The following is a 25,584-nucleotide window of genomic DNA, read 5'->3' as shown; positions in this document are numbered from 1 at the left end:
AAAGAGAGCAATAAGCTTCCATCTGCCCAGCCCCTTGGGCGGGACTTTAGAAGCTGGACGAATTTGAGAGGCTCCCGCGGGCTCCCTTGTAAACGGAAGTTGTTCTGTCACTCAGGGTAGAGAAGCGGAATTAGTGCAGTGGCTTAGGTGCCCTAGAGACTGACCATTCTCCCCACCTGAGACCCTTCTCTGCTGCAAGCCCCACTCCTGGAAGTCACTCCATCCGTGTGAACTTCAAAGTTCCAGAAGCTCCTCGCAACTTTCAGCCTGATGTCTTGCAGCAAGTTGTGGTGAGTGGAGAATGAGACATGCAGGATGCCTCTTGGACTTCCTCAGGAACTACCCCTGTGCCATGGCCAGGGGACAGTGGGACCCACGGAGGAAGCTGTGGATTGTACCAATCCTGCTGAGTTACGGGGGTCTTGGGGTGGAGGGGTTGTGGGAAGCAGCAGGGATTGGGGCTATGGCCAGCTAGTGAAGAGGTGCCCTCTCTCAGGCCCAGCAGTGCCCCAGCCCCACTGGTGCCCATCGACTGCTTAAAGAACCCGAAGTTCATCAGCCAAGGAGGGTTTGGCACAGTGTTCCGGGCAAAACACGAGATATTGGATATGAAAGTGGCAGTCAAGATTGTGAATTCGTGAGTGCCCCAGCTGCTGGCTGGCTAGTGTCTTGTGGAGGAGGCAGGCTGCTGTCCTGGGGGGCCTGAGTGGGGAAGGGAGGGATCTGCCCAGCAAAGCAGGACCCCAACTCTCTCTTGGAGTATAGGGAGGCGATATCCAGGGAAGTGAAGGCCATGGCAAGTCTGCGTCACAAGAACGTGCTGCCCCTGGTGGGGGTCACCGAGGAGCTGAATTGGGACCACGTGGCGGGGCCAGCTCTGGTGACTCCATTTATGGAGAACGGTTCCCTGGCAGGGCTGCTGCAACCCCAGTGCCCTCGGCCATGGCCTCTTATCTGCCGCCTGCTGCAGGAGGTGGTGCTTGGGATGTGTTACCTGCACAGCCAGGACCCTGTGCTTCTGCACCGGGACCTGAAGCCCTCCAACGTCCTGCTAGACTCAGACCTGCATGCCAAGGTCAGCCTATCCACATCCCAGCCCAGCCTCTAGACAAGCCTGTGCCCCAAATCTGCTTCAGCCCCGCCCACTGACATAGCACCTGCTGCAACCCTGTCTAACGAATATCCTCAGCATCTCCCTCTGGACACAGGGCTGCCCAAGTGTCAAGGCCTACCCAGAAGCTTTAGCCTCTGCCAAGTGATAGATGCCCTGACTGACAGGTCACTTCCACAAGCCCACCCCACTAGAGCCTCCAAAGACCCATGGCTGACAGCCCAGGAGACTCAGACCTTGACCCAGCCTCATAGAGAGGAGACCTCCAAACCAAGGGCCCCATTGTTCCTACTGTTCCCCTAACCCCCCTCACCCCCTTTACAAGGCTGGACCTGTACCTTCTGGGTTGGGGAAGGGGAGAGAAGGGGATTCTGGAAGCCACTTGGCCGTATTTAAACCCTACCTCCTCCTCCTTCCCTTCCTTTGCAGGTGGCAGATTTTGGCCTATCCACATTTTTGGGAGACGCACAGTCAGGGACAGGATCTGTGGAGCCAAGGGGCACCACAGCCTACTTGGCCCCAGAACTGTTGGCTGATATAAACCAGAGGGCCTCTATGGCCACTGATGTCTACAGGTAAGATGCCCATGCCAAACACACATCCCCAATTTTCACACCTCTCTGGGCCCTTCTAAGGGAAGGTATATGGGAGAGGAGTTTTGCCAAAGGTTGAGGGAGCCTTCAGCTTTGTGTCTCCCGCAGCTTCGGGATCCTAATGTGGGCCATGCTCGCAGGAAGAGAAGCTGAGGGTAAGACTTTAAGCAGATTCTGGGATCCTTAACCTCAGGTGCCCTCCTCCTGAAAGCCCCCAAGCCCTCCTCTTCCTGCTTACCTGCTCAGACTGTCCACCTTCCTCCTCACCTCCCCTTGGACTATACTCCCTGCCCCATTCCATGACAGAGCAGGTGGCCCCTCATACCCTGAAAACTTTCTCTTCATGCCCCCCACCCCCACCTCAGTAGTGAACAAGACATCAGTGGTGCGTGAAGCCGTGTGTGAAAAGCAGATCCAGCCCCCACTCAAAGAGTTGCCCCAGCCTGGCCCTGAGACTCCTGGCTTGGAAGAACTGTTGAAGTTAATGAAGCGCTGCTGGAGCCATGAGCCCAAGCACAGGCCTTCTTTTCAAGGTGAGCTGGCCATTTAACCGGCAGCTGGGTTGAGCCTGGATCTGTCAGCAGGAGGCTTTCCTAGAGAAAGAAGTTTTGCTTACCTGCCACCCACTCTGCCTTCTCTCCAGAATGCCAACCAAGCACTGAGGAAGCCCTCCACCTGGTACAAAACGGAGATGTAACTGGTTCAAAAATGGATGCTGCAGTCTCCACAGTGAGTACCCAACCCCAATCCCAACCTGAGAGCTGGGCGGGAATGGCACCACAAGGCTCCCTTGGCCACCCAGTTACTCCCCACTGACCACTGCTTTTTATGCCTTAACCCTCAACCTTACTCTCCCCACCCCACTCCTGAATTCCCAAGCACCAGTTTATGGACCAAGAGACTTCTTCCTTGGGTTTACTCTGGCGCTTCCACCTCCACACTCAGCAATTCTCCCTGTCCTTGCAGGTGAAGAAGTTCCTGTCTGAGCACAGGAACAGCAACAAGAGGTTGTCTGCCTCAGGAGGGACAGAAATGGATGGTCTTGGGGGAACCCCAGGAAGTTCTGATTCCATGGTTTCTTACATGCTGAAAAACCTGAACCTGAGTGCGTCTTCCAGCTCTGTTTCTGAAAAATGTACAAACCTTCCTGAGAAGACTGAGGCACATAAAGAGCAGGTTCCACATGCTTGGACAGCAGGGCCATCTTCTGATTCAACAGCCCAACCTCCCCCAACTTCAGAGGCCTCACTATTCAGAAACCAGAGGCCCAGCCCCACCTTGGCTTGGACCACAGGTCCTGGACCCCAAGGAAATCCGGTGAGACCTTCGCAGGACTAGGGGATGCAAATCTTGTTCCCTTTTCAGGGAAAACTTGGGGCTGAGGAGGTATACTCTGGAAACAGGCTTCAAGACAGGGAGCCTGAGAGCGCTGTGTTGTTCACAGGAGGCTGAGAGATGTGGCACTAACTGCCCTCCCAGAGAGCCAAGGCCAGATCCAATACCAGGTACCCACTCGCCATTCCTTCTTTTCCCCTGCTCAATTCTTCCCCCAGCTTTGTCCTCAACACTGTGTGTGTGTGTGTGTGTGTGTGTGTGTGTGTGTGTGTGTGTGTGTGTGTATCCAGGGTACCTTGGGGAGGAAGGGGCAGAAAAAGGGCTAGAGGCCAGCTACCCTAACCTCATTTCATAAAAGAAGAAACTGGCACCCTTTGGGGTTGGATTCTGCTGAAATCGCAGCAAAGCCTGGATTTTCCCCCAGGCCATCTGGCTCCCCAGCACCACCTCTGTGAACCCTCAAATTCCATTGTGGCTATGTCAGTACAGAGGGCCTCCCAGCAGAAAAGATCCAAATATCAGTGTCAGAAACATCAGCTGCCACCACTCTTGAGCTTCTACACACCCAGTTCTGAAGGGGCAGCCTGCAGGGCAAAGGCAAAGGCGCGCCTGACACCTTCACTGGGAGGCCCTGAGGCCCCATCTTTGCATTTCCCCAGGGTGAACACGAGGTGCCGCTGCCCCTCCACTTTGCTTTTCCTCCTAATTGAGTTGCTAACGACTTAACCCTCCCACTAACACCACTGTTTCTCTTAAAGGGCCATCGTCCGTTTCTATCCATAACAGTCAAGGGGTGCAGATTGGATACAACAACTTCATGACGATCCTAGGAGGAACTTCCTTACAGACGGGGAAACTGCCACCTAGGGGCATGGGTAGGGGCCAGCAGCGCACCCCCAAGTAGCTTCAAAAGAAGTGCTGCAAGAACCTGACGCCTGTACTGGGCCACAGGGCCAGGATAATAATGCCAGAAATGAAGGAAGCGACTAAACCACATTCTGGCCGAGGCTTTCTTTGAGGACCATCAGGCCTGCACCTGAACTGACTTTGTGTGCCCAGGAATAAATAAAGTGCTGGAATTTTCACCAAAGTAGCATGCAGGAGGCTAAGGTGTCATCCATAGGCGGGAAGGGACATGGATGGGAAGTTGGAGAACTGACATCAAGGATGGGTGAGGCACTGCAGTCTCACTAAGACCGAAAGCGGGATGCTGAGAGCTGGGAGTGGGCAATGTCCTGGCTTCCAGGTCAGGGCCCAGCCAGTGACAGGAAGGAATCCCAGAGACCTGGCTCCTGGGGCCCACTGCAATCTCAGGGCAGAGCACTTCCCCTAGAGCAGGCAAGACCCTACCCTAAACCCTAACTCTGGGGATAGATGCTGTGGTCCCACTCTCCCCTCTTTTCTTTTCTTCTTCTTCTTCTTTTTTTTTTTTTTAAATATGTCTTTATTGATTTCAGAGAGAGGAAAGGAGAGGGAGAGGAGGGAGAGAAACATCAATGATGAGAAAGTCATCAATCGGCTGCCTCCTAAACGCCCCCAACTGGGGATCGACCCCGCAACCCAGGCATGTGCTCTGACCAGGAATCGAACTGCGATCGCCTGGATCCTAGGTTGACGCTCAACCGCTGAGCCACGCCCGGCCTGGCTCCCCTCTTTTCTTCTGGGCTACAGAGACATGGCAGTGGGGTCCTGGGGAGGGGCTCTCCGTGGGAATTTGCAAACCTCAGCCCATCTGGTGCCCTGCTTGAGAGACCCCCCCCCAGTCTCTCGGAGGTCAGCCCGCGCACTGTCACCTTCCTCCTCCGCACACTGCTTCTGAGGTGGCAGCCTTTTGGTTCTCAGCTTGTGTCTGGGCGCGGAAAGCTAGGGCTCCTCAAAGCTAAGCACAGACATGCCCCCTCCCACGGAGCTGGAGATGGCGGGAGAATGGACCTTTGATCAGCCAGGGCCACAGCCGTTGCTGTCCAGGCCCGAGCGGCGGGGCGCGGGGGAGCGGACCGAGCCCCTGCCGCATCCGCATCTAGATCCTACCCCCGCCCGGCGCCGCGTCCGCCCCGCGTCCTCGCCAGCCGTCACCCCAGCCCTCTCTCAGCCTCCCCACACCCAAGCGTCCCACCTGCGCTTTAACACCGGCCCCTCGGCGGGCCCACCCCATGCCCTCGCGTCCGCCTCGTAGCCCGCCCGCTCCTTCCCAGACGGGGCTGAAGCGGGAAGGCGGGAGCTTGGGAGAGACCATCAGAGTGGGGGAGGGGGCCCCGGGAGTCCCGCTCCCGCACGGGAAGGGCCGGGCTGTTTCGTCGGGGAAGCGGGAGGGGGGCCTCCGGCGCCGGAAGGGAAGCGCCCGTCGCCCGGGGCTCTGGTCCACTAACTTTGCAGGGAGCTGTGACTCCGCCACTGGCCCCGGGGACTCCCGCCCGCGCCTCGCACGCTCAGCTGCAGCAGCCTCGCAGGCGGTGAGTTGGGGAATTGAGGGAACCCGTTTCTTCCACCCCAAATTCTGTACTCCTGGAGGTGAGGCTTCTGCTCCGGCACCTCCGCAGGCCGGGCTTGCGGGAGGAGGAATGAAGGACTGGGCAGTGCCCTCACCGCCAGCTGGGAGAACACTGGGAGCCACAGCCCGTGCCTGGAGGGCGACCGGATTGCGGCGAGGTTGGGGGCGGGGATGGAAGGGGCCTGCACCGGGTGGGAGAGAGAGAGAGGCGCAGTTGGGGCTGGCTGGGGCCGCAGGCGGTAACCGGACGACGACCCTCCGCAGACCCAGGGCCTGCCTGCCCGCGGTGCAGCGCAGGACGGCGGAGACCATGGCCCGACTCTTCAGTCCCCGGCCGCCGCCCAGCGAAGACCTCTTCTATGAGACCTACTATAGCCTGAGCCAGCAGTACCCACTCCTGCTCCTGCTCCTGGTGATCGTGCTCTGCGCACTCCTGGCGCTGCTTACTGTCGCCTGGGCCAGCGGCAGGGTGAGCGGGGCCTCTGGGGTATGGGAGGGTCGCTGCCCAAGGGGCATTTTCCGTGCTGAGACTTGTGGAGTCTTCTTTTCCATGCGCTTACTTTGCTGGGACCCAGGAAAGAAGTGCTGAAGGTGGCTAGGAACTATAGTGACCCTGGACAAGTCACTTCACCTCTGTGGGCCACAGTCTCTGGGCCTACACAGGGAGGTAACTGAGCCCTGGATGCTTCCAGTTTCTCTCAGGGTACTGACAGACCTTATGAGCTTCTTTGATGTACTAGTTCTAGAATAAATCCAACACTGGATTTTCCAATTTCCCCTGGGGGAAGGGGCAGGGATTACACTGGGCCTGGTGGGAACCCAGTTTTCTTTCCCAGTTAGGGGCTGTGTTTGTACCCACAGACTCCCAGAAGGCACCCTCCATCCTGCTCTCATTTAGTTCCAAAATAAACCCATTTCCAGGTTTTTTGGGGGGAAGGAGGAAGGAGGCCTTTAATTCCAATTCTGGAAACATCCTGCTCCAAGTTTTCTTCTCACTCTTCGGAGGCAAGGTGGGGAAAACCACTGGAGCAACCAGTCCTTGCAGATCCACCTCAGAGTCCACGAAGGGATGGGGTAAAGGGTGAAGACACCAGCTGGACTTCAGCGCCCTCAGGAGGGTGGCAAGAAGTAGCTCCTGGAGGCAGGGGCATTTCTGGCGCCACCTGCTGCCAAAGCACTGCTTCGCAGGGCCAGGAAACGGGAACCATGTGCCCTGGGGCAGGGAATCTCCGGAGCAAATTGATCAGATTTGGATAAACTCATTTCTCAGTGCCTTCTGTGAGCTAGGATTTTTTACTTGCTTCCGAGCCCCAGGCTGGTGCTATGATTCCTATTTGACAGATGAGAAAACAGAGACTCAGAATGATCACAGATACACAAATGGTCAGTATAGGGCCAGAGCCAGAACTTCTGGGTAGATGGCCTCTGGCTGAGTGGTCTCTGCAGCATGCAAGTGAGATATTAGGGTGAACCATATGAGATTGCCAGCTCTGTAGATTAAAAAGATTATTAGTAATTCATATGGTTCAACCTAATATGAATGGCAAGTGGAGCTGCCCTGCACCTTTTTGTACTTGGGTTTGAAACCCTTTTCAGAACTGGACTGAGGGGCTGCCCATTCTTTCTCTTCTTGGATGAGCTCTCCAAGCTTCACACATGCCCCTCCCCACAGGAGCTGGCCTCAGACCCGGGCTTCCTGACCACAGTGCTGTGTGCGCTCGGAGGCTTCTCCCTGCTGCTGGGCCTGGCTTCCTGCGAGCAGCGACTGCAGCGCTGGACGCGCCCCCTCTCAGGCCTCGTGTGGGCAGCGCTGCTGGCACTAGGCCATGGCTTCCTGTTCACCGGGGGTGTGGTGAGCGCCTGGGACCAGGTGAGAGGAAAGGCAGATGGAGTAGGGGGGAAGAGGGACACCTGGGCCTCAAACTTGCACCCAGGACACCAGTAACGAGCAGAGCAGCAGTGTCAGCCTGCAGCTTCCCACTCTCCTCCCCCAGGTGTCCTTTTTCCTCTTTGTCATCTTCACTACGTATGCCATGTTGCCCTTGGGCATGCGGGAGGCCACCGCTGCAGGCCTCGCCTCCTCACTCTCACACCTGCTGGTCCTCGGGCTGTATCTTGGGCCTCAACTGGACTCAAGACCCGCACTGCTGCCGCAGGTAAGCATGCAATTAGAACAGGCTGCACCTAAGCCCAGCTCTGCTGGGCACTACTTGGTTCATCAGGGTATTCACCAACCCTGTGATGAGCTGTGACTCCATGGCAGGATGCAATGCTGGGAGCAGGGCACAGACACAGATAGATCTGCACTTTGCCTGGTGTAGCTGGTACACCAGAGCAGTGCTATGCCTGCAGATACCAGAAGAGGGTCTGCGCCCCAAAGGAAGGGATTTAGGGGACCAGGGTGGTGGGGACAGATGTAGATGATAGAACCCTCACAGAGAATGCAAAAATTGGAGCTTGAGTAGTTTTGTGCTGTGATGTGTTTTGGGAGGCAGGGGGGAGGTGATGGAGTGGTATTTCAGACAGAGGAGAAGTATGTACAAAGGTTTCTAGACCTAAGAAGCCATGTTGGTAACAGCAGCCAAGAGTCTGGAGGAGGAGGAAGGTGGGGGTTTGGGGAGAAGCTCCATCTATGGATCCCACTGTGTGGCACTCATTGACTCCAGATACTTGGGTCTCTAATGGTAGTGTCTCCTCCAGCCCCTTTGGAGAGCAACTCCAGCTACACACATAGACACCCTCACCCTTACCTGGGTCTAGCGCCCCCTAAGGCTGACCCTCACCCACAGTTGGCAGCAAACGCGGTGTTATTCCTGTGCGGGAATGTGGCTGGAGCGTACCACAAGGCGCTGATGGAGCGCGCACTGCGCGCCACCTTCCGAGAGGCACTTAGTTCCCTGCACTCGCGCCGGCGGCTGGACACAGAGAAGAAGCACCAGGTTCGCCAGTACTGGGGACCCGGAGGGACCTGGGCTCCTAGAAAGGGGTTACTTAGATCATACAACCAGGCTCCTTCACAGCTGAATGACTAGGCTTGTCACTTGTATTTCCTCCTTTGTCAAAAGTGGCTGTTGCCCTCCTTGGAAGGTTGCTGGGAGGTTCAAACAAATTGAAGTTTGTTAAAGCCCTTTAGGACCTTATGACACTAAACGAACTCTAATTCCAATATTGGTGCTGGGGGTTCAGTCCCTAAGGTGATCAGTGCAGGATGGGGTACTGTGGCAGGGAGGACCTGGGACAGCGCCCAGGGGAACACCTAGTGGGTCTGGGGAAGGGTGTAGGCTTCTAGTGGTTTGGGGAGCTGGGCTCCTGGCTTTAGGGTGCAAGAGGGTTGGTTCTCATAGTGGCCTCCCCCAGGAACACCTTCTCTTGTCCATCCTTCCTGCCTACTTGGCCCAAGAGATGAAGGCAGAGATCATGGCACGGCTGCAGTCTGGACAGGGGTCAAGGCCAGAGAGCACCAACAACTTCCACAGCCTCTATGTCAAGAGGCACCAGGGAGTCAGGTATGGGCAAGGACGGCTGGAGGGGAGGGAGCATGGGCTGAGACCATGGCCCCACTGACTAGTCTGCCCTCCCCAGCGTGCTGTATGCTGACATAGTGGGCTTCACACGGCTGGCCAGTGAGTGCTCCCCAAAAGAGTTGGTGCTCATGCTCAATGAGCTCTTTGGCAAGTTCGACCAGATCGCCAAGGTAAAAGGGGGCCTCTCTCCCCAGCTTCAAACACTCCTCTCTGGAGAACCTGTTCCAAGGGCAGTTCCTAACTTATAAGACCCCACTCCCACTTCAGAGCCCATGTGGGCTTCCAGATACACCACTGAAAGTAGGAAACCCTTGCAAACATCCCAGTTATGGAGCCACTCGCCACATACCTCAAGTCCGGAGAGACCTCTTAACATCTCCACAGATGCCCCAACCACAGCACCCCAAATATGCTCAAGACCCCAATATAGGTGTCTTTGGACACTACAGCCAAACCTAGTATTGAGATGCTCTAACCTTAGGAGGCCCTTCCCAGGGAAATCTCTGGCCCAGCCACCTGTTTAAACCCCAAGGATGCCCCCAAGCAACTTCATCTTGGATCTCTCACCCAACAAACCTCAGTTCTGAGGCTACTTTTATAGGCTCAAATCTGAATACACCCTACACATGCCAAAGCTGGGGAGAGCCTCAAACATCCCAACCCTTGGGAAACTTCTGAGAAAGACACCTGCATGGGAGACCTGAGGCATCCCCATATCAAGTTAAGGGAATCCCTAGATCTGACCTAGATACTCCCAACATCAGAGGTTGCTGAGGAACACCACATTTGCTCCAGCTTTTCCTAACTTCCTCCTGCCTCCACTGGCCTCTAACTGGGTGCCCCTCTCCCCACCCCGGCACACACACTCCCAGGAGCATGAATGCATGCGGATCAAGATCCTGGGAGACTGTTACTACTGTGTCTCCGGGCTGCCCCTCTCCCTACCAGACCACGCCATCAACTGCGTGCGCATGGGGCTGGACATGTGCCGGGCCATCAGGTCAGCTCAAGGGGGCGGGCAGGAGTGCTGAGGGATGGGTGTGGGAGAGGAGCAGGCAGGGTAGTGGAAGTTTCCTGGAGAAAGGGAGGGGTATGGCCCGGGTAGGGCTGAAGATTGCACTCAGATTGTCCCCCCCACATCCTGCTCAGGAAACTACGAGCGGCCACCGGTGTGGATATCAACATGCGCGTGGGTGTGCACTCGGGCAGCGTGCTCTGTGGGGTCATCGGACTGCAGAAGTGGCAGTATGATGTCTGGTCTCACGACGTCACACTGGCCAACCACATGGAGGCGGGTGGCGTGCCAGGGTGAGACCCGGGGTTCCAGGAGGCTACAGCAAGAGGCCAACCAGGTCTTCCCCCTGCTGCCTCCCTCTTCATAGCTCCTTAAAATGAGCACAGTCCCATGTGGGGCTCAGGGAGATCCTGGGGTGCAGGGAGGGAAGCCGGGAGAGACCTCCTGTAGCACAGGGCCTTGCTTGAAGTCACACCTTCAGGAATGATCCTGGAAAGAAACGAGAGGCTGGAGGCCCTCTTTCTAACTCCCACGGTCCCCTCCTTCCAGACGAGTGCATATCACAGGGGCTACCCTGGCCCTGCTGGCAGGAGCTTACGCCGTGGAGGATGCGGCCGTGGAGCACCGGGACCCATACCTCCGGGAGCTAGGGGAGCCTACATACCTGGTCATCGACCCCCGGGTAAAAGCCCAACCTGGAACCCAAGGCTGGCCCACCCTGTCCACCCACAGCCACAGGCCTGGTCTCTTCTATGCCAGAGGTTGAGTTCCTGGGTCCTGGTGTGCATGTGGCAGGGGAGGGGACACCAGCCTTAGAGGGGAGTGGGGAGAGTGGGGGTTTGTAGCCCTGACTGTGAGCCCTCATATGCCCCAGGCAGAGGAGGAGGAGGAAAAGGGCACTGCAGGAGAGCTGCTGTCCTCTCTCGAGGGTCCCAAGATGCGTCCATCACTGCTGATGACCCGCTACCTGGAATCCTGGGGTGCAGCCAAGCCTTTTGCCCACCTGAGCCACGTAGAGAGCCCTGTGTCCACCTCCACTCCTCTCCCGGTATGTTCACCTCCAGCACTTACATAAACCTGCCCCACTGCCCATTCCCAGCCTCCCCCCTCCCCCATCAGTCACCTGATGACATCCCAAGGTCCTAAGCTCTCTAGTCACCCCAGTCACTGACTCAGGACCTTCCTTGCCCTTCTTTCCAGAGAAAGGGCAAAGATGACTGCTCTCTGAGGTCACTGCAGAGAAGAGATTCCCATAGACACCATATCCAATGCTCCCCAACCCCCACTCAGGAAGCCCCTTCCCCTGGTACCCCAGTTCCTCCAGACTCTGAAGCCAGTGCTCACACCCATCCCCACCAGGAAATGTCTCTTTTTAACTCAGTTCCTGTGACTACATGCTCTCTTCTTCAATCCCCACTAAGACTGGGAAGGTGGGGCAATTGGTTGTTGCCCCTATTCTTCAGCAGTTGTACACAGATGAAATGAGGTGATAGTGAAAATCTCACATGGCTTTGAGGAAGGAAGTCACCCTGAAGGAGGCAGGGGAGGTAGGGGAGGGAGTGGGCCTGCCCCTTGTCTAGGGGAAGCTAGGGCAGGGCCAATTACTGGCTAATCCTATGCATAGCACCTTCAGGTAATCACTGACCCCCAGCTGGTGGCCGAGCCTGGATCTCTCCTACCTCCAGCTCTTGGGGATGGTGCTTGATGATGGGTGTAGAGAACCCTCATTCAGGGGGCCAGGCTGTGTCCCTAAAGGCTTACCCCAGGATTAGTTTCCTCTGCCTGCTCTCTTCCATCTTCCCTGATCTTCCCCAAACCTGATAGGCATTCCCAGCCACCTTTTGCAGATCTTCCTAGAATCTTGTCTACTAGCAAACCTGGTTGGATTTATGGGTTGACTCAGAGTACCCTTTCCATGCCCCATTCTCCTCCTTTCCCATTCAGCAGGAGAGCAGGCCGGAGTGCAGTGACCACTGGGGAGTGAGGGGACATTGGCAGTTGAGCACTTAAATTCTTTTTTTTAAAAATATATCTTTATTGATTTCAGAGAGAGGAAAGGAGAGGGAGAGAGTGACATAGAAACATCAATGATGAGAGAGTCATTGATCGAGCCCACAACCCAGGCATGTGCCCTGACCGGGAATCGAACCCCGATCGCCTGGATCCTAGGTCAACCCTCAACCGCTGAGCCATCCCCGGCCAGGCTGAGCACTTAATTTCAAGCCTCAACATAGGGTAGAAGAGAGGCCAGAAAGGCTAAGCTGGCAGGAGGAAGAAAAAGGAAGAACCAAAGACCCAGCTGACTGAGCTGACTATTGCAGGATGAGGACCCCAGGGTGAGGAAGGAGTAAAAGGGGGTGTTGCTGGGAGCCCAGGGAAGTGAGACAACATTGGGTGCAATCCCCGCTGTGGGGATGTCCCCCAGAACCCATGCCAGACCTTCCCAACCCCCACTAAGGCACAGGCTAAGAAGTATCACGGTGGAGGTGTAGGAGCCCCTTGTTTTATAGGCAGGACCTCACCAGCCCAGAAATTCACCTCTCAGCCCCTGAAGTTCCAGGGTCCCAGTTGCATGTTAGAAGCCCTGAGACTCCCAGTTGGCTTACTCTCAAACAGTGTGCAACTGTGCGGGGGGAGGGGGGAAGCTTTCTGCTAGTAGGTCCCATTCATCCAGGCCTTCCTTCCACAGTTTTCAGCGTCTCCTTTGTGGAAGGCTCTAGGCTAGTTCTTGAGAAGACAGAATTGAATACAAGGTGTTTTCCTGGCCTTCAAATAACTTACAGGCATTGCCGGGGGGGGGGGGGGGGGGGGGGGGGGGGGGGGGGGGCAGGTAGGAAGTTTGAAAAAACTTAGACCCAGGCAGAGATGCAGAGATGGGCTCACACCTGGAACTTGCCTCTCAATCTTTCTGTCTCTGTCGGTCCCGGTCTCTCCCTCTCCTCTCACATACATAAGGTTTTGACTGAGGGGGGTGATGTAGCCCCTGTGACCTGTTTCCTTCACATGAGCCCAGGGTATCGGGGAAGAAGGTCACCGCACTTCTTGCCCTGGGCGTAGCTGTGTTTCACCCTCTTCCTTGGTGCTTGTCCTCACCTGTTCAGCTGCTGTTCATTTTATCTCTGCACACACTGCACAGGCCTTAAGGTGCAGAACAGAATGACTGCAACCAAGTTTGTTTCTCTTTCTTTTTCCCTTCTCCATTTTTTGTTTTCCACCCCCCACTACCTCCCAGCTAAGCCTGACCATCACAAAAAGTCAGAGGAGTCAGAATTTCCTGTATTGTCACTTCCGGTCACACCAGTAAGGATTTTTTGGCACCCTAGGGTGATAGAAAAGTCCCTGACTTTGGCATGGTGTGGTCCTTTGGGAAAATGAGACACAAGGAACAAACAGTGACTCCAGCCTATGGTAGATACAGGGTTGCCTTGTCTGTAATAAAAGCTAACTATGAGGAAATCAGAATATAAAGACCCTGGGCATCTAAAGAGTCAGGAGGGGGGTTGAGATCTTGTCCCCTGGCATATTCATCATTTTGGCTCAAATAAGCTCCTATAAAAATTTTTTAAAATAATAATAAAATGAAGAAGCAGGAGGAACATTTAAGGAGTAAATGTGGTTTGAACTTCCCCTTAAGAGCAGGTGGGATTTGGTGGCCAGAGAGAAAGTCCTTAGAGGCAGGGGAAACAGCCAGATCAAATGCTCAAGGTCAAAGATGTAGGCCTCACTGCAGAGAGCTTCCAGGGACGCTCACCATCTTCCCATCTTCTCCTCTCCCCGTGTCCTCCCAACAGGAGAAGGCCCTGGCTTCCTCCAGCCCCCAGTGGAGCCTGGACCGGTGAGGAGGCCCAAGCACTTTTGACAGTGGGGCTGCCTGGGTGACCTACCTCCATCTTTGGGTGGGGGTGGGGGTTGCTGCTGCTTTGCCCAGATGCTTTGGAGGGTCTCCATGGTGACAAGCCAGGCTTTCACTGTGCAGGAGCCGTACACCCCGGGGACTAGATGATGAACTGGACACTGGGGATGCCAAGTTCTTCCAGGTCATCGAACAGCTCAACTCTCAGAAGTATGGAGAACAGAAGAGGGCTGGGAGGGCTGGAGGCCCTGGGCTCCTGTGGTAGGGCAAGGGTGGTGCTCCCGCTGATGACCTGGAGGGAAGGGAGGGTCTTTCCTGCTCCAGGCTGAGGAAAGACTCACCTGACCATTCCCTCCTGCCCTGCTCTTTCCTCTCTGGGGCTCACTGCCCCCCACCCTCCCACCAGACAGTGGAAGCAGTCAAAGGACTTCAACCCACTGACCCTGTACTTTCGAGAGAAGGAAATGGAGAAAGAGGTGGGCTGCGCATGGTGGCCGGTGGGGGGGGGGGCATCAGAGGATGCCCTGTGGTCCCATCTCCCCTCCCCAGGGCTGCTCAATTTGTGATCCTGGAGGTGATGGAGGGGCTTGTGTTTCTCTCTAAAAGGAAAGTCTCCCCGTAGATTGAATTACTGAGTGGTGATGGGAGAGGGGAGGGCAACTCCTTGGAGAACCCATAGCTGCTACCTGGGACTGAACTGAAGGACCGGACCGTGAGGCTGGGGGACCCACTCCTTGCCTGAGATTGATACCTTCAAGCTCATGAGCAGCACTAGTGACCCTGTCTCCACCCTGACCCCCTCCCTTCCAGTATCGACTCTCTGCACTCCCCGCCTTCAAATACTACGCAGCCTGCACCTTCCTGGTTTTTCTCTCCAACTTCATCATCCAGATGCTGGTGACAAACAGGTAAGAGAGCCCCAGAAAAGGAAGCCCTGACTTTCAAACAATGGACCCTCTTGTTCTTTCTGATCCCCGAGGCCCACTTTCTTCTTTTGCCTACTTTTCCTTGGCACTAACCCACAGAGGAAATGGAAATATGTGTTCTGGGAACCATGATAATCACTGCTCCCAACTTACTGTCATACATCCTGTGGATTTTCTACATCCTGTGGACCCGAGCATTTTCACATGCCTGTCTCTTGATTCTAACAACATTCCCATGAAGGAGGTTTCCTTCAGTGGGAGGTTTTCTTCCCACTGAGAAGCCCAAATCTCATAGTATACAAACATAGAAAGTAGGTCCTCACTCCCAGTCCACTGCTAGGAGGGGTGAGGACTTATTTAAAACTCAGCCAGCCCCTATCCGGTTTGGCTCGGTAGTTAGAGCACTGGCCTGCAGACCTAAGGGTATCTGGTTCAATTCCCAGTCAAGGGCAGGTACCTTGGTTGCAGGTTCAAACCCCATCCCCAGTTAGGGGTGTGCAGGAGGCAATCAACCAATGTGTCTCTCTCACGTCGATGTTTCTCTCTCTCTCTCCTTCTCCCCCTCCTTCCACTCTTTCTAAAAATCAATGGAAACCCTCAGGTGAAGATTTTTTAAAAAACAACAACCACTCAGCCAGGTGAAAGAGCTTTGGCCCGAAGGCCAGGAGACCAATCTGATGCAGCCTCAGCTGCTTTTGTGAGGCCCCTGCCCCCTGCCAATATTGTTCTTACCTTATTAGTTCCTGTCCTCCCCCAAACACTGCTCTAGACCACTCGGCTTTCCCATGTCATCATGTAATGTCTTTTATCAGCCTAGACCCCACTGGCAGCCAGTTCAGATCACCAGAACCACTTCTCCCCATGTCTTCCAACCAGAAGATATAGCAACCCTCCCGCACACAGGGAGCCTACTGTTGTTCTTCAAGGCCTCACTCTTGTCTCCCTTTAGGCCCCCAGCTCTGGCCATCACCTATAGCATCACCTTCCTCCTCTTCCTCCTCCTCCTCTTCGTCTGCTTCTCAGAGCACCTGACGGTGAGGTGGGCTGTGGGGCGGAAGTGGAGAGCTGGGGCTCTGACCATGATCTGCTCCTGTCCCATGGCTAAGACTCCCATGCTCTTTCCACAGATGTGTGTCTTGAAAGGCCCTAAGATGCTGCACTGGCTGCCCACACTGTCTGGCCTGGTGGCCACACGGCCCGGACTGCGAGTTGCCCTGGGCACTGCCACCATCCTCCTCATCTTTACCATGGCCATTACCAGCCTGGTGAGGGCAGAGGGGGCCCTATGCACCCCCATCAGGGCATGCTGAGCCTGCCAAGGCTGAAAGGGGACCCTTGGATTTGGGAGGACAGCTAGACTAAGGTCAGGGGATGCTGAAACTGTTGGACAAGTAATGAAAAAAATGACAGTCACCCACGATCTACCATCTGGGCATAATCATTGCTAACACTGTGGTGGACATCCTTCCTATCTTTTTTTTTTTTTTTTTAATGTAGGCAGTTCATCATTACTTAGCTCACTCACTGTAATTTTGTAGTAGAGTTTGGCTGATTTTTCAGAACTTAGAATCGTTCCTAGAATTCTATCCCTGAAAGGCACCTGAGGAATCACCCCCCAGCCAAGAAGAAGAAACTCAGGCCCGAAGAGGTTGAGTGGCTGGCAAGAGATCACACAGTGGATCCTTGGCAGTCTAGTGCTCATGACACCCACTCCCCTAATCCCTGCTCACCCCCACCAGTGAGGGCCCTCACCAACCAGAAATAATGGAATCTGCTCCTTTGGAGGAGTCTGGCCCTGACTTATTGCTGGGTCAGCTGAAACCCAGCACAAGCCACCATTGTGCCCAAGGAGCTGTCTGACAACCTCAGCTTCTTGTCTCCTTCTGCAGTTCTTACCAGCAACATCGAACTGCCATTTTCAGGCTTTCAATGTGTCCTCCATGAATTTCAACCTCTCCTGGGAGCTCCCTGGGTCCCTGCCTCTCATCAGCATTCCAGTGAGTGTCCTGAACAGCCCTGAATCTCCTTCTCCAGAACTTTCCTTGGTTCCTCCCCTACCTCCTGAATTGAAGAACACTCCATCCTGTGAATTGGGACAGACATAAGTCACATTTGGTGTGTGTTTGTGCATATGACACCACCTGCCCCCTAGATAGGACCCGGGAGGGATAGAACAGGGGCCCTCAGGTATCTCCCTACCCCTGCCTATAGGACATGTCCCACCTCCTGACCAGCCTGCTTGGCCCCACAGTACTCCATGCACTGCTGCGTGCTGGGTTTCCTCTCCTGCTCCCTTTTTCTGCACATGAGTTTCGAACTGAAGCTGCTGCTGCTCCTGCTATGGCTGGTGGCCTCCTGCTGCCTCTTCCTGCACTCCCACGCCTGGCTGTCCGACTGCCTGGTCGCCCGCCTCTATCTGGGCTCCTTGGACTCCAGGTGCGCATGGCTGCTGGAGAAGGGTGCCCGGGCCCTCTGGGACTGGGTGAGATGGGACAGGGCAGAACTGTCCTCACTTCCCTGACCTGAACTACCCACAGGGCAAAAGCAGGAGGGAGGCCGAGGACTCGATAGGCACTAGGGGCAGGGGGAGGCTATGGTGAAGGGACAGGACAGGAGACAACCCTGATCATGGCCTCTTTAGGCCAGGGGTGCTGAAGGAGCCCAAACTGATGGGAGCCATCTCCTTCTTCATCTTCTTCTTCACACTCCTTGTCTTGGCTCGGCAGGTAAGTCGCCCAGCTTGGCCTTCCAGGGCCGCCTTATGAAGGGTGTGGCGGAGGTCCCTGTATTTGTGACTTGGTCTCTCTTACCCTTTCCTTAATCTGGTCTCTCCAGGGTTGAGTCCAAGTGGTGTACCCATTGAAAGCTTCTAAGCCAAATCTCTTATCCCCTTTCTTTCTCCTTTGCTCCCTAAGGAGAGTGCCCTCAAATTTTCTCCTCCCTCTTCCCTCCTCCCTCCCACTACCAATCTAGGAAAGCCCATGCTTAAGAAAAAAGTTGCTGTCAATTCTTCCCACCCTACTTTGAATCTAGTTTCAAGGTAGTCTCCCCAAGGCTAGTTGCATGTTAAGCTTTATCTCTAAACTGTGAGGTGGGGTGGTTTTAGGCATCATGGAATCGGGGGGGTGGGGTGAACACTCAGGATCTGCTGTTTCCCCTGTACTCTGTCTCCCCATGGCCCCCGGTAACCCTCTCCAGAATGAGTATTATTGCCGCCTGGATTTCCTGTGGAAGAAGAAGCTGAGGCAGGAGCGGGAGGAGACAGAGATGATGGAGAATCTGACTCGGCTGCTCTTGGAGAATGTGCTCCCTGCACATGTGGCCCCCCAGTTTATTGGCCAGAACCGGCGCAATGAGGTGACTCTCTAGCCCTGACTCCTGAGCTTCAGACACCATAGGAACTAATTTTGGATGAAAGCCTTGGCCCTTAGCCCAGCTTCTCTAGACTCCCAAGCTCCTCCATATCCTTGTCAGGTGCCTCCTATTTTCACAAGATCTTAGGCTCTGTTTTTGGTGAGCATAGAATCTCTGTGTTCCAAATTCTTAGAAAGAGTGTCCTCTCTAATCCATCACCACTCCATACTTTCAGAGCCTTTGTCAGGTGTTGAGGAGAGTTGTCTGGAGGACACAGTCCACCCATCTTTCTAGACTGTATGGTAGCCATTAGCCATGTGGGGTCACTTAACTTCAAATTAATTAAATGGAAAATTCATGCAACAACATGGATTGACTTAGAGGATACTATGCTAAGTGAAATAAGTCAGACAGAGAAAGACAAATACCATATGATTTCATTGATATGTAGAATCTAAAGAACAAATGACAAACAAAACAGAAACAGACTTACAGATACAGAGAACAAACTGATGATTGCCCAGATGGGAGGGGACTTGGGGGACTGGGTGAAAAAGGTGAAAGTATTAAGATGTACAAATAAGTAGTTACAAAATAGTCATGGTGATGTAAGGTACAGCATATGGAATATAGTCAATAATATTGTAATAACTATGTATGGTGCCAGGTGGAGACTAGACTTATTGGGGGAATCAGTTCATAAATTACATAAATGTCTACCCCATGCTGTACACTTGAAACTAATATAAAATAATATTGAATGTCAACTGTAATTGACAAATTTTTAAAAAACAGGTGAACCTGAGAAATCTTAGGCCTCCACTTTTAACCCCAATGAAGGCAGAATCCTAGGCCCAGGCCCATGGGCTCTGTCTCTCTCTCTCTACCCATGACCTCGCTGTGTGGCCTCAGGTGTGCTGTGTAATTTTCAGGTCTTTAGGTAAACCTGTATCAAAAGGAAGAGAGAGAGGGAGTAGGGAGAGAAAGAAAGAAAATTCAGTTCTTCAGTCATACTGGCCTCATTTCATGTGCTCAACAGCTGCATGTGGCTAGTGGCCACCATACTAGACAGCACATATATGGAACATTTCCATCACCACAGAAACTTCTAGTGCATGATGCTGCTCTAGATCCTCAAATATCTTGCTACAGTCAGCTCATCAGAAGGTCACCCACATATTTGTACCATCTTACTTGTACCACTACCACTTCATCTTCTGCTATGGAAATGCTCTTGGCCTGTATTGAGGGGTGTTGAAAGAAACAGTCCAGGGCCTCTTTCACAGCAATATGCCCCACCAGCTGCTCTCTGCTCTCAAGATCAGAAGTAGCTCTATTTCTGGTTTCTTCTCTTATAGACACTGTGTATCTTGTAACTGATCCTATTTCTGTGTCCACATTGGCTCTAGAAAGCTCCGAGTAAGAATTTAGGACTAACATGGCATCCATTTAGCCAACCAATCTCAGATCTGATTTCATCTTTTCTTCACCATCTTACCTTTATTTTCTCTTTGCCTCATTTTCCCTATTATTGCTTTTTATTTTTTTTCTTGCAAATTGTAGATCTTTATAAGTGGATTTAACTCACTTAACACCTTTTGGCAATAGATAGGATATAAAGATAATTCCCATTGACATGGTCCCAGTTCTAGAGGTGACTCCTTTTACGTTGCTGTGAGGCGATCTTGACCCCAAATCTCTGTCTCTCCTGGAATCACAATGAGACCCAATCTTTGACTTCTGAGTCGCATCCCTAGGGTAACTTGGCCCTCCTTCTCCCCTTCCTTCCTAATCCTTCTTACTCAGAGGGAAAGGCATCGGGACACGAGGACAGGCAGGGGGAGACCATGGCTTAGTGCCTCACCCCAAGCTCTCACCCTCCCAGGACCTCTATCACCAGTCCTACGAGTGTGTTTGTGTCCTCTTCGCCTCAGTCCCAGACTTCAAAGAGTTTTACTCTGAATCCAACATCAACCATGAGGGGCTAGAGTGTCTGCGGCTGCTCAATGAGATCATTGCTGATTTTGATGAGGTGATAACTCCAAGGGCCCCCCAGATCCTATGTCTGGGATTCCAGAATTTCCCACCAGTCCCTCCTTCTACTTTGTTCTTCTGACCATGAGGCCCATTTTGCCCTCTCGAGGCTTCCCACTCCTTCTCTGATGCTCTAGCTCTGCCTTCTCCAGCAGCTCTGTTCACTACCAACGCCCTCCTGCCACCATCCCTGAGCACATAACTGATCCTTTAGCCTCCAAAGGCCTGGGGCTGGGCTTTGGGGAGAGAGGAGGGAGAAAGCAAAAGAGACAGGGGACACAGCCTCCTCTCTATACAGCTGCTTTCTAAGCCCAAGTTCAGTGGGGTGGAGAAGATCAAAACCATCGGCAGCACCTACATGGCAGCTACAGGTTTAAATGCCACCTCTGGACAAGATGCACAGCAGGTACAGCATTCCTTCCTTACCTACCAACTCTCACCTGGGCTCTCATTGGTGGGCCTTAATCCTGTGCCCTCATTGACCCATTCTGGTGGCCGGCCCATTGCCAGGATGCTGAGCGAAGCTGCAGCCACCTCGGCACCATGGTGGAATTTGCAGTGGCCCTTGGGTCTAAGTTGGACGTTATCAACAAGCACTCATTCAACAACTTCCGCTTGCGTGTGGGTAAGGGCATTCCCTTGCTGGGGCAGTCTAGGACCTCCTCCTCATCTTCCCAAGCTCTCCTTCCCCCAAGTCCTTTGTTAGCTGCTCCCCAGCTCAACCCTGTTCCTCCCTTCAGACTCACCCCTTGAGATGGAGCTTGAAGCTGCTTGGCCAGGGAGCTATGAGGCGCACCTACCCCCTTCCCTACACCACACTCCTCCAGCCCCACACTCCTTTCTTCTAAGGTCCCCAGACCCTTCTCCCTAGTTCCTTGAGCTTTTTCTTCCCCCACCCCCTCCTCAAATCTCTCCCATTTTTACCTCTTGTCAGGGTTGAACCACGGACCTGTAGTGGCCGGAGTGATAGGGGCCCAGAAACCACAATATGACATCTGGGGCAACACAGTGAATGTCGCCAGTCGCATGGAGAGTACAGGAGTCCTGGGCAAGATCCAAGTGAGGGAGCCACATTGGAGGCATGGGGGCAGTGGATAAGATTAAGGCCATCCCCATACTCCTTCACGCTCTTCTAATTGCAGGTGACTGAGGAGACAGCCCGGGCCCTGCAGTCCTTAGGCTACACCTGCTACAGCAGAGGTGTTATCAAGGTCAAAGGCAAAGGGCAGCTATGCACCTACTTCCTGAACACAGATTTGACACGAGTTGGACCTCCCTCAGCTACCCTAGGCTGAGAACCCATTCCCTACTCTTCACCTTGAAAATCCTCGATAAAGAGACTGGTATGTCTGGAGCCAATTGATGTCAGAAGCTGCTGGTATAGCTTCTGGAATCACCTCCTTGCCTCTCAGCAGGACTGCTTTTTCCCAGGCCAAATCATGTGTTTGTGTGTGTGCAAGCATGAGCATGACTGTGTGGAAGGGAGTGATTCTTTTCACAAGCTTGGGAAGAGAACTGCCTCAGCCTCCCTGCGTGCCTGTCAACCTGATTCTAGTATTTTGTAAACCTTGGAAGTATGAAGAATTTTAGCCACATGACTCAAAACAAGGACTTGTCCTTTCCCGTTCTCCATCCACAAATATTGGAAGGAATCTCAAGGAAAAATGTCATTTGACCTTTATTCATTCAACAAACACTAAATAAACACTTATTATCTGCTTACTACGCAGTGTGGGTGAGAGGCCTTGGAAATAATCTATTAGGTCCCTCCCCATTTCAGCTGTAGTTCTAAAATTGACCCACGATGCTTTCCAGTGAGGACCTGTAAGCAGTTTAGGGTTTCACCTGTTCTCAGGCCCCTCAGATGCCCCCTTCCTTCCTTCTGCATCCTTCTGTTAATATTATGTGGGTCTCGAAACATCCACAGTTCATTCCCACTTTCTATATTTTGGGGTCCATGAGGGACATCTTGACATGTTAGCTTTGTTGCAGATGTTGCACATGTATTTTTTATTTCTCTCCTATTCGCTCTTTCTTTCTTTTTATGGAAAAGATTCAAAAAGTACAACACTGCCACTGCTGCTACCATCTTCCTAAAATACTGTCAGCATGGAGGCTCTAAGACAACAGTCATCCCTAGAAGGGAATGACTCATACCTTTCACTTTGGGGAACCTTAATTTCCTAAGGGTGACTAGGTCACAGAGTGCCCTCAGCTCCACCCTGTGCCAGAGTGTGTTCTGGGGGCTAGAAAATGCTGACATGAGTTCTAGGGGATAAGATCTGCTGACTTAGTTCTAAAGTGAGGCCTCCTTGGTAGATGGAGGGAAGGGAGGCAATCCTCTAGAATACCTCTCACTGAGAGGATGAAGGTTACTAGCAGGAAGTTGGAGTCATGGTAACAATGATAACTATCACTAGCCTGGGGGTAGAGGTCCCACAGCCGGTGCTAAATTTTCTCAGAAAGTGGGCCAAACCCAGTCTGGCGTGATGAACCCACATGGGTGGTCTTCCCTGGTCAGCTCCATCAGGAATCTGCAAGCCTGTGTTGTTCTCAGTATGATCTGCAAGCTACCTGCCTCCGAATAGAAGTTCATTTCTACGTCTGTCTTTGTGTCCCTTCCAAAATTGAAAATCATGGGAAACTAAAAAATGTGCCTCTCAACCGTCGCGACGGAGCCCCATAAAGGCACCCAGGAGCACCCCAATCCCCCATAATACACATGTCCCACACACACGATTAACCCAATTTCAGACTTCAGTTTTAATTGCAAAGCCGCCCAGGCTCTGACTCTGCCCTTACTTGCCCCTCCCCTCCCTTTTCTTCCCCTCCACCCCCACACGCCTTCTGCTTTCTCCTCGAGGTGCAGAATTGGGTCAGGGCAGGGTGGGGTCATTCCACCAGGAAGAAAGCGAGTGTTCTTCCACCGCCACCCCTCCCCCCCGGGCGGCTTCGGTTCTCTTCACTGGAGAGGGTTGGTGGAAACAGTGAGGCTCTCGGCTGGGCCAGGCTCAGGGGGTGCCGGGGCGCCCTTCAACGTCTGGCCCAGGGTGCCCCCGCGCCGGGTGCTGGACGCCTCCGAGCCGGTGCCTTCCAAGAGCTTGGCGACGAAGCCCACGCCGGCCAAGCGCAGCAGGCTGCCCCCGGCGCACGCGTACAGCACGGGGTTCACGCTGCTGCTCAGGAAGGCCAGCGCGATCAGCACTCTGCGCGCCAGGTACAGCCGCTGCCCCGCCGGCCCCGACGCGGCGGTCTTGCCCGCCAGCGCGCGCCCGGCCTCGATCAAGTTCACCGCGTGGTACGGCAGCCAGAACGCGGCGAAGGTGAGGATGATGAGCGCCACCAGGCGGCCGGTGCGGCGGCTGCGGCGGAAGCGCCGGGCGCGCAGCCGGCGCCCGATGTCGGAGTAGCTGGCCACCACGGCCAGGAAGGGCAGCAGGAAGCCGGTGATTGCCTCGAAGAGCAGGTGGAAGGCCTTTTGTCTCAGGCCGTCGTATTTTGGGAAGCAGACCAGGCTTTCGTTGGTCTGTATCACGGTGCGGTAGACGATGACGGGCGTGGCCAGCAGCACTGACCCTACCCAGATGCCTGCCAGCAGCCACCAGGCAACAGCCTTGGTGCGCAGCTTCTGGGACACGAAGGGGCGGGCCACGGCCAGCGAGCGGTCCAGACTCATGGCCGTGATGAGCAGGACGCTGGCGTACATGCTGACTCCGCAGACATAGTGAAACAGGCGGCAGGCGGCCACGCCAAAGGTCCAGGTGCCTCGGGCCACAGAGTGGAGGAAAAAGGGGGCGGTGAGCAATACGGCCAAGTCAGCCAGGGCCAAGTGCAGCACCAGCAGCGCAGTGACAGAGCGCTTTCGCATCTTTACCAGGATGCTCCACACCACAAAACTGTTGCCCGGGAGTCCCACAGCCAGAGCCACTGACAGTAGGGTGATAGTCATGACCCCTAGCGAGGAGGGTGCTGCAGAAGATGTAGTGTTCGTGGCCATGGCAAGGATCTGGAGGGTGAGGTGGACATGTGTATGAGGGTAAGGGTCCAAGGGGTTCCGGACACCTCGGACACACCTAACCTGAGCACTCTCGTCCTTCTCCAGATCAGCAGCAGATGCACCTTTGCAATATACTGCCCTCTCACCGCCAGCTGACCTGTCTTAGGGGACCTGGCCGAGTAGAAAGACTGATTTCCTAACTGAGCTGCAGGGCCCCTTCCTGCCCACAGACCCAATTGCAAAATACACAGCGACAACAGCGGTAGCATTTCTGAACCCTTTCTGCCTTCTTCCCTTTGGAGACCCTCAAACTCAGAGCCAAACTGGAGGGATTTCCTTACCAATGCTGCATCCCTTAAAAGGCTAACTCCTCTGTCCCTTGCCAGGTGCTAAGCCCCCTCAATCCCCCTGACGTCCTCCAATCCCCTACCCACTCTCCCCAAAGATGCCCAGGGTTCACCAGAAATAACAGGGATGGGAAGGAGTTCATGAAGAGGAGAGGCAAACAAATCCTCCCAAGTCCTTTTACCACTGGTCAGGCTCTCTTTGGAAATTCCTTTGCACCTTCTCTCGTGGCTGCACCCCACCCCTCCACCATCTCTCTTACTCCCACGATCCTTACTTACAGGCTTTGCTGGGTAGTGGTTGTAAGCTGGTGCCAATCCCAGGGTCGGAGCAGAATGGTGTAGCTTATCCCCAGATCTGTCTCAGTGCCAGGGGTCTGGCCCCAGGTCTGGGTGCCGTCAGCGAAGTCAGCCAGAGAGGAAGTACCACAGAGCAGGGGAGGGGGAAGACACATCTTCCTGAGGGTGGGGCTGAAACTCCTACCGGCCACTTTCACTAGGAGGAAGGATAGTCTTTGTGGTCCAGAAGAGGCAAGCAGAGAGGAGGACCCTTGGGGGAGGGGGGCAGATGAAAAGAGCCCAAGAAGGGGAAAGGAGAGAGGAAAGAGGGACTCAGGAGTGGGTAGGCTGGGGTGTGGCCGCATATGCAGGTCTAGACTGGATAACTGAACAGAGTAATAAATTGTGTCATACCGGAGGAGGAGGGAGGGAAGCCAGAGAGGGGAAATGGGCTCAGATTGAGAGGGCAAAATGTTGAGTATATTTACAGTTCGTGTGAACAAGTCGATTTTTAGAGTAATAAGAAATGTAGGTTAGAGCTGTGGTTAAGGTCCAGGTTTGGGTTGTAACATCATGACCTAAAGAGGTCACCAGCACCTTGTGCTTGGCTTGGATTCAAGCCATGAGTGGAGTTGTGGGAAGAAGTCCCTCTTCCAGCACCCCAATCCCTCTCCTCACTTAAAAGGATTGGTTCCACTCTAGGTTAATCAATTTTCCCTTCTCTTAAT

At 54.0% G+C, this 25,584-nt stretch overlaps 3 protein-coding genes across 3 annotated transcripts; 2 read left to right on the top strand and 1 right to left on the bottom strand.

The window, feature by feature from the left end:
* Nucleotides 1-270: 270 nt before the first annotated feature.
* RIPK3 (receptor interacting serine/threonine kinase 3) lies at nucleotides 271-4,113 on the top strand. Its single transcript, XM_016205787.2, has 10 exons — nucleotides 271-290; nucleotides 497-637; nucleotides 766-1,075; nucleotides 1,541-1,686; nucleotides 1,813-1,859; nucleotides 2,070-2,237; nucleotides 2,348-2,433; nucleotides 2,671-3,021; nucleotides 3,149-3,209; nucleotides 3,798-4,113. The coding sequence occupies exons 1-10, from the start codon at nucleotides 271-273 to the stop codon at nucleotides 3,941-3,943; spliced, it is 1,476 nt and encodes a 491-aa protein (XP_016061273.2). The 3' UTR covers nucleotides 3,944-4,113.
* Nucleotides 4,114-5,820: 1,707 nt separating this feature from the next.
* On the top strand, nucleotides 5,821-22,494 carry ADCY4 (adenylate cyclase 4). Its single transcript, XM_087823186.1, has 25 exons — nucleotides 5,821-5,999; nucleotides 7,203-7,400; nucleotides 7,525-7,686; nucleotides 8,320-8,469; nucleotides 8,888-9,036; nucleotides 9,113-9,224; nucleotides 9,927-10,054; nucleotides 10,204-10,362; nucleotides 10,619-10,751; nucleotides 10,944-11,117; nucleotides 13,861-13,904; nucleotides 14,046-14,132; nucleotides 14,329-14,398; nucleotides 14,733-14,830; nucleotides 15,798-15,882; nucleotides 15,976-16,113; nucleotides 16,738-16,845; nucleotides 17,100-17,284; nucleotides 17,490-17,574; nucleotides 18,047-18,205; nucleotides 20,088-20,234; nucleotides 20,535-20,642; nucleotides 20,747-20,861; nucleotides 21,171-21,295; nucleotides 21,379-22,494. Exons 1-25 carry the CDS (start codon nucleotides 5,841-5,843, stop codon nucleotides 21,529-21,531), a joined length of 3,231 nt encoding a protein of 1,076 aa, XP_087679312.1. The 5' UTR covers nucleotides 5,821-5,840; the 3' UTR covers nucleotides 21,532-22,494.
* Nucleotides 22,495-23,198: 704 nt separating this feature from the next.
* On the bottom strand, nucleotides 23,199-24,248 carry LTB4R (leukotriene B4 receptor). The gene has a single exon (XM_016205785.2). The coding sequence runs from the start codon at nucleotides 24,231-24,233 to the stop codon at nucleotides 23,199-23,201; it is 1,035 nt and encodes a 344-aa protein (XP_016061271.2). The 5' UTR covers nucleotides 24,234-24,248.
* Nucleotides 24,249-25,584: the final 1,336 nt, after the last annotated feature.

This window comes from Miniopterus natalensis, chromosome 1, assembly GCF_054644295.1.
Source record: "Miniopterus natalensis isolate mMinNat1 chromosome 1, mMinNat1.hap1, whole genome shotgun sequence".
NCBI classification, from domain to species: Eukaryota; Metazoa; Chordata; class Mammalia; order Chiroptera; family Miniopteridae; genus Miniopterus; species Miniopterus natalensis.
This window is presented reverse-complemented; position numbering and strand designations above follow the sequence as displayed.